This window comes from Arachis ipaensis, chromosome B2, assembly GCF_059453495.1.
Source record: "Arachis ipaensis isolate K30076 ecotype BB chromosome B2, ASM5945349v1, whole genome shotgun sequence".
In the NCBI taxonomy this organism is placed as follows: Eukaryota; Viridiplantae; Streptophyta; class Magnoliopsida; order Fabales; family Fabaceae; genus Arachis; species Arachis ipaensis.
The window spans coordinates 104,436,497-104,444,884 of record NC_142437.1 but is presented as its reverse complement, the minus strand read 5'-3'; the positions used below and the strand labels follow the sequence as shown (position 1 = coordinate 104,444,884).

Below are 8,388 nucleotides of genomic sequence, written 5' to 3'. Positions count from 1 at the left end.
TTCTGTAAGGGGAAAGGATTTAGGAATAAAGAAGAATTAATCAAATCATAGAGAAATTAGAAAGAATTAAGAGAAAACGAATAATTCTATTAATGGAATTTGAAGAAGAAAGATTACACATTACTCAAATTTTATTTTTTTTATTACATTTCTACTATATCTATTTATAGTAAATCAATTATTAATGAAACTATCGTAATTGGGCCACGGCTTATATTTTACTTATTACGTTACATTCTCCTTAATAACAACTTGCGGACAAGGTTGTGAAAAAAATTATAAACTCTAATTACAATTAATAAAAGTAACAATTAATCCTAAAATGATATTTTTGACCTATTTTTATTCTACTGTCTAAAATAAAAAATTACCTCCAAGATTCTATTGTTCAAAAAAAATAAGGCCCTCTATCTGGTTCAAATAGTTTTTGTAGGCCTAAATCTATTTGTTGATGTGAATTGGACTCTTGTTGAGGTAAATTGGGCTTGACACATTCGAGAAAGGCCCAACCCTTGAGGAAGGAACAGCTCCTCATGCTCTGCTTTCTCATTCTCGTTGCTGCACCTGAAAAGAGAGGGCACCACCCCAAAACAGCCACCACTCATCTCTTGACCACTCTGTATCTCCGCCGTCTGCTTTGCCTGGGTAGGCTCCTGTGCTGCTGCTTGGTCCATTGCCACCCACGGAGACAATACCTCGTCCCGCTTCTTCTATGTGCCGCATCTACGCTCGCGGTCCCATGGAAAAACCGCCACCGTGAGTGGTGGTGGCTTGGCCACGATTGAGGGAACACAACGGAACAGAACGCCTCTTCTAACCTTCGCCGCTTCGTCAACTCGGGTGTCGCGAGCTTTCCCTTCACGGAGGCGCCGCTTGCTACCACCCCATCGTTCGTCTTCCGCGGTCTTGGTTCTGGTGCGGGCTTTCTTGCAGCTGCTCCGCCTCTGACCACCGCGTCCGTAAACCGGCAAGGTGGCTTTGGTGTTGGTTCCCGATCCAATAGATCTGCGTCATCCACCTTCCCCTTCGCGACGGCACCGTCCCGGCGCCACTGTTGGCCTTGCTGAGCCTGCCGCCACTGCTCCGAGTGGTTCTGCCGTCGTGGATGTTGTCGTCCTCCTCAACTGGTTCTGTTCACCCCGTACGACCGCCAGCGTTCAGAGGTTCTGTCGCTTGACCTTGATTTCTGCTTCTAATTTTGTGTTCTGTTGAAAGCTTTTCTGTTGTTCTACGATGGAGCCCTGGATTTGGATTTTTGCTTGAAATGCTGAATCTGAAATTTGAAATTGTGATTGATATGGAATTTCTGTTGAGAAACGTTTTTGGATCTGAATCTGGTAGTTGTGAGAGGGTAATTTTGGCTTTGAATTTTCTCCAAACGGATTTTTCCATCTTTCTTCATAAAATTTTGCTAAATAAAATGCATCCCAAAGAGTTTTAGGATCATCAAAGATAATTTCTCTATGGATGTAAGTTTCCAATCCATTAAGAAATGTCTTCAATGTTGCAGCATAATTCCAATTCACTCTGAGTATAAGACAAAAAAGTAGTAAAACACGCATCTACACTTCCAATTTGTACCCTTGGAGGTGAGATCGCTAAACCACTATAAAAAAAAAAAGGAAAAATGGTGCCCAATGAAAGCACCATTGTAAGGGGAAGGATTTAGGAATAAAGAAGTCAATCAGAGGGAAATTAGGAAGAATTCAGAGGGAGAGAATAATTCCATTGATGGAATTTCAAAGAAGAAAGACTACACATTACTCAATTCCTGGTTTTTTTCTATTACATTTCTACTATATCTATTTATAGTAAATCAATTACTAATGAAACTATCCTAATTGGGCCTTGGCCTATATTTTACTCATTACAGCTTCCTCCTCGCCGCGCCTCCCTCCGTCTCTTGGGTGGTTGTTGCTGCTCGTTCCTCATCGTCGGTGGTTGTTGCTGCCTGCACGCTGCCGTGCGTCTCTGCTTGTTGGAAGACCACCGAAGGTTACTTAATTTTTCTTGCTTACTTTTTTAGTTTTTAATCTGTTCATAAAAAAAATTGTGATTTGGTTAATTTAGTTTTTAATGTGATCAAAATGATTTAGTTAGAAAAAAGTTAGTTAATTTTGTGTGTTTAGTCACCAAAAATTTTGTGTTTGTTTGCTCTAAATATGGTGCTATGTATGTAATGTAATGGACTGATTGTTTGGTTATGAATTTATGATGAGACTTGAATTTGTTGAATGGGAAGTTTGCTAATTACTAATTTAGTTATCCTGCTGATTGCGGATTTTGTGTTGGTTTGCTAATTTTGAATTTGGAAAGAAAATGTTTGGAGATTAATATTTAGTTATTTAGTTTTACTTTGTGGTTATGATATTATGATTCTGCTATTAAAAATAATAGGAATGCACCTTATTTTCAATTTTAGTTTTGAGGGCCCCGAAATTCCATTGTTAGAGTTGATTGTTGATTGCCTCTAATTGATTGTTAATTATTAATAGGCTTTGTTGCTACAATGTGATTGTTAATTGCCTAATTGGAATTGATTGCTAATTGCCTAATTGATTGTCAATGTGATAGTGTAATTAGAATTAGATAATAGGCTCTGTTAGAATTGATTGTTAGTTGCTAATAGACTGTTAAAATTGATTGTTAATTGCCTAATTGATTAATTGTTAATTGTTAATAGGCTCCATTGCTGCATTGTGATTGTTAATTGCTTAGTTGGAATTGATTACTAATTGCCTAATTGATTGTCATTATTATTGTGTCAAATTAAGATATTATTGTAGTATTGACTAATAATATGTCTATTTTCGTATTAGAAATTGAGACTTGATTGTTGTTAATGTTGGTGAAGATATATATTTCAAAATTTAATTTTAAGTTTTCGACTATTTTATACTTTTATTTAAGTACGACCGGATCAGCCAGTTCAACTAGTAACCCACCGGTTGAACTAATGACCAGTAGTCTGACTAGTTCGGTTCTGACAACTATGATCACATCCTTGGAAATAACTTACCTATAAGCTTACTCCGTTCTAGGTATGAAATTGGTATATTTTGTTGATTGTTGGCATGAAATCAATAAATTAAAGTATAAATGCCAGCTTTAATAAAACTGAACAACTCAACCTGAATTTTTGGCAGAGTGCATGGGTTTTAAGGTGAAAAACAATTTCTTCATCCAAGGACTCATAATCTTCCTTTATGGGTTGCAATTCCCTCATGTTGACTTTTCTTCCAAGGCATAGCTGTGTTCCTTTGTTGTATTCTTTACCCAAATTGACCAACCATGTGAAGGAACTTCATGCTCAGTTAATCACCAATGGCATCAAATCTCCTTCCTTATTGGCCAAGTTAATTGAACATTATTGCGAATCGCCATTCAAACATGTTGCTAATAATGCACATTTAGTGTTCCGGCATTTTGACAAGCCAGACTTGTTTCTCTTCAATACTTTGATTAGATGTGTTCAACCCGAGGAGTCCATTACTACTTTCCAAAATGAGTTTTCAAGGGGAGCCATGGTTTTCAATGATTATACTTACAATTTTGTTCTTGGAGCCTGCGCTCGCTCTCCCTTGGTTTCATCATTATGGTTAGGTAGACAATTACATGCCCTTATAGTAAAACATGGGATTGAATCAGATATTTTGGTTCAGACTACAAAGATACATTTTTATGCTAGCCACAAAGATATTAAATCTGCCAGAAGGATGTTCGATGAAATGCCAGAAAGAAGTGTTGTCACTTGGAATGCTATGATAACAGGTTATTGTTCTATGAAAGAAGGAAATGAGGATCATGCTGCTGTTGCGTTGTCTTTGTTTCGCAACATGTTGGTGGATCCTAGTGGTGTTAAGCCGACAGATACTACCATAGTTTGTGTTCTTTCAGCAGCTTCTCAAATGGGAATTATAGACATTGGGGCCTGCATACATGGCTTTGTAGGAAAAACAGGGTACAGTCCTGAATATGATGTGTTTATAGGAACTGGTATGGTGGATATGTATGCGAAATGCGGATGTCTGAACAGTGCCTTATCCGTCTTCTGGCGAATTAATGTGAAGAATGTCTTGACTTGGACAGCGATGACTACTGGCTTAGCCATACATGGGAAAGGAAGACAAGCCTTGGAGATTTTCTATAAAATGGGAGCTTATGGTGTTAAGCCGAATGAAGCAACTTTTGCAAGTTTGTTTTCAGCTTGTTGTCATGCTAGGCTTGTAGAAGAAGGCCTTCAATTGTTCCACGATATGAAGAGTGTGTTCGGAGTGACACCTCGGATACAACACTATGGTTGCATTATTGACCTTCTTGGCCGAGCCGGACAGTTAACAGAAGCTTATGATTTTGCCTTGGGGATGCCAATTAGTCCTGATTCTGTTATTTGGAGGAGTTTGCTTGCAGCTTGCAAGATTCATGGGGACATTGTGATGGGAGAGAAGGTGGGTAAGTTTCTTCTGCAGTTAAAAGAGGAGACTTGTACAAATGTGACTTCGACAAGCGAGGATTATGTCGCTCTTTCAAACGTTTATGCTTCAGCCGAAAGGTGGAATGATGTTGAAACCATAAGGAAAGGCATGAAAGCCAGGAGTGTTTTGAACAGAACTGGTTCTAGCTCTGTTCAAACCGTTAACATGGCTACCTTGTAATATAACATTGATACAACAACGTTGGTAGTAACAATGAGAACTTTTTGGTCAACCAATATGGAGTAGTTGGCATTAATCTAGAATGAAGATAAAGAAAGAGGAACTCTTTCAATGTCTTTAACGATTAGTTTTGGTTCATGGTTCTACTTGTAAAAAGAGTACGATCATTAGTAACATTTTCTTACGTTTTATTGGTTAAGTATTACTATCTCCTATATATGTAGCAGTGATAGTGCCAAATAAAAGCATAATTAGTTAATTATATGGTTATTTACATTTTCCAGAGGGGATAGAATGAAAATGATAATATTGACAGAATCATCATAATTTTGAGATATTAGATAGTTAGGATAATAATGTGATCAACACATTTCAACACTTCTGATAGTGAAATTGTATTGAGCTCAAGATGAAACCATATAGCAAATAAAAAAAAGGAGAAAACAAAATGAAAAAAAATATTAAAGTACAACTCAAATGTTAATTCATAAATATTGATCATCTTTAGCCACTTTTTAATTGTTCTGATAGCTTGTATGCATTGTCAACACTTATTACAACTTATTATTAATTCTGTTCTTTGCATATAACACAAAAAGTTCTCCACTTCTGTAATTTAAGTGGTCATTCTTTATTTGAAAATTTGGATTTCATGTATAACATTTATTTTCAATTTTTTTGTGGTAGGTCTATTCTTTGTTCCGGTATATTAGTTTAACGTGACTACGTGAGTAATATTTTGAATTAGTCCTAACAATTTTTATATTAGATAAATTAATTCTTAACAAAAAATTGACAACTTGGATTTTGATTTTTTAGAATACTAAATAAATAAAGAAAAAATTATTCTACAGAACGGTTAAAAAAAATTAATTATTAAAAAGGATTTTTAATACTAAAATTATTAATAAAAATTAATATTTATAATATTTAAGAAGAAGAATCAAACTTTTTTATAAAAAGACAAATATATCTTTATTTTTAAATTATGGATATCTTCATAATTATTTATTGTTTTATTTATTTTTTCATTTATGCGATTTTGAAGGAACAAAAGGAGGTGGTTGTGATTCCACACTCTTGGCAACCTTGGAGAAGAAGAGCATTTAAGAAGGCACCATTCAACACAAGGTTTTGAAGAACGCTGTATAAATTCAAACGCTATACGAATTCAAATGCACTTAAGTTCTTCTGCTTATATATCCTTCAATTGTTGTTATTATTATTTATTTTTTCCAGTTAAATAATTAAGAGTGATACACACTATGATTTTATCTATGTTTGAAAGATTTATTCTTGTCCTATCTGTACTATTGTGTATTTTCTTTTTCCATTAATAATGGCTATAACCATCGATTTAAATTAACAAGTTAACGCAAAAATTAATATAGAATTGGTTAAGTTTATTATCTTACGATTTGGGATTTGTGATACATATTTTAAATTTAAAATTTGAGATAGTATCCGAGCTTTTTTTAGGTGATTTTAGTTATTAATAAAGCTTTATGTCCAAGCAAAATTTTTAATTAAGTCTAATTAAGTTGTTACGTGCTTCCTTCTTCGTCTCTTTTTCTGTTTTCTTTTCTTTCTTCTCCTTTTCCTCCTCTTTTTTCTTCTTTTTCTTCTTTCAAATTCTCCTCCTCTTTCTTTTTCTTTTTCTTCTTTCAAATTCACACATACATATTCTTCTTCTTTTTCTTTTCCTTCTTCTTTTAAATTTGTGCACGTAGATTCTTTTCCAATGTTGCAGTTTCTTTTTTTATTTTTTTTTTCGTTATTGTCATTACCAATAGTACCAACATTTTGCAAATATTTTTATTAGTCCTAATTTTCTCTTATACCATCAATCCATCATTAAATAATTTTAGTTCATTTCTTAATTTATTTCAGTACATTTGTTTGTTGATTGAGGTTCACTTGATGCTGCTAATAAGTATTGACCAAATTTTTTAGCAAAGAAGAATGAAAATTATTTATTATCACTTTATTCAATTTCATTAAATTTCACTATATTCCATTTAATTAGTTCAGACTTGAACAAGTAGTAAAAAAACTCAATTACCAACAAAAGCATATCAAATTCATTTCTGGATTCAAATGAACATCAATTAAACTAAGAAATGAACCGAAATTACTTAAGGAATAAAAACTTTGGTCAATATTTGTCAGCAGCATCAAGTGAACCTCAATTAACACAAATACATCGAATTCATTTCTGAATCCAAATGAATCTCAAATAAACTAAGAAATGAACCGAAATTACTTAAGAAATAAAAAATTTGGTCAATACTTATCAACAACATTAGGTGAACCTCAATTAACATACAAATGAACTGAAATTAATTCACAAATGAACCAAAATAAACTAAAAAATAAACCGAAATTATTTCATGATGACACCAGAAAAAGTCATAACCAATAAAGATGTTAACAACATGTTGGTGTTGTTGGTGATGACATAACGAAATAGAAGAAGAAGAAGAAGAAGTACCTACTTGCACGAATTTAAAAGAAGAAGGAGGAGAAGGAGTAGGGGAAAACGGAGAAGGAGAAGGAGAAGGAGAAGATAAAGAATAATATATTTTGTATTGTTGAAACACGCATGTGTACACGCTGGTATGATGAAAATAATTTTTGTTGAGTTTGGGTCAACTTAATTAGATTTAGTTGTCAAAAATACTTAGATGTGTAGCTGGATTGGTTAGTTATATACATCCATGATAAATTTTAAAAAATATTATTTTTGATGAGATAATACATTTAAAATTATTATTAAAATTTAAAATATTACAAAATTAGATGTTATATATTTGATTGAAAATCTAAGTATCACGTTTAATTAGTAATTTAGTATATCCTCATGAGAAGAAGAAAGGATGGAAGACTGTATAATTTTTTTTTTTGGTGACTAAATACAAAAGAAAGAAAAAAAAAGATACAAAACCAAATTAATTGGCTAGGGTCATATCTAAATCTATTAGATGTTGAAGCTCACTCCATGGTTGGCTCCAATTCGAGTGAATGTCCGCGACAGAAGCAGCTGCTTTAGCCATACAATCTGCAACACTATTTGCAGTCCTCTGAATTAAAAGAATAGAGACTCTCCAATTCCAATTCATAACCTCCTATATATGCTTTGCCAAATCCCATTCCGGAATATCCTTACCAAGCATTCTTTGGTTTACCAAGAAAAGAGCTTCTAAACAGTCTGTTTCACAAATAACCTCACGAAATCCACTCTCCCAAGCAAGAAGTAAACCTCTCCAAATTGCATACAATTCAGCAAAAAGAACACTGCACACTTCGACTTTCCCAGTGCAACCTTTCAACCAACATCCATCAGGATTGCGAATGATACAACCAAAACCAGCATAGCCAGAAGGAGCAAACCAACTAGCATCACAATTCAATTTAACAGAATAAACTGGAGGTGGAACCCAATGCAAACAAAGTGAAGGAGGAGACAGAGATTGATGCATAGCAAAAATAGTGTGAAACTCCCTTACTGAACTACGAATCAAACTCACCACTTTACTAGCACTCCATGAATCATCTATATTAAATAAGTCCTGATTCCTGCTTCTCCAAATCCACCAGATGGTCGAAAAGAAAAGAAAAATATTTTCACTCCTTGCACCTCTGTAGAGCCAATCATGTAAATTCGAGTTATCTGAATACAGGCCTAAAAGGTTCCAGACCTCCTTGGCACTAGGGCACTCCCGAAGACAATGAA

The 8,388-nt window shown here is 34.2% G+C and overlaps 1 protein-coding gene across 3 annotated transcripts; it reads left to right on the top strand.

The window, feature by feature from the left end:
- The first annotated feature begins 447 nt into the window (after positions 1-447).
- MEF20 (mitochondrial editing factor 20) lies at positions 448-4,914 on the top strand. 3 transcript variants are annotated; one of them, XM_016328317.3, is made up of 4 exons: positions 554-1,163; positions 1,874-1,995; positions 2,911-3,041; positions 3,147-4,914. In XM_016328317.3, exon 4 carries the CDS (start codon positions 3,207-3,209, stop codon positions 4,653-4,655), a length of 1,449 nt encoding a protein of 482 aa, XP_016183803.1. In that variant the 5' UTR covers positions 554-1,163; positions 1,874-1,995; positions 2,911-3,041; positions 3,147-3,206; the 3' UTR covers positions 4,656-4,914. The 3 variants fall into 3 exon arrangements, with proteins under 3 accessions (XP_016183804.1, XP_016183803.1, XP_088359781.1); XM_016328318.3 differs by lacking the exon at positions 2,911-3,041 and having other exon boundaries at positions 448-1,163; XM_088503655.1 differs by lacking the exons at positions 554-1,163; positions 1,874-1,995 and having other exon boundaries at positions 2,015-3,041.
- The last annotated feature ends 3,474 nt before the right edge of the window (positions 4,915-8,388 follow it).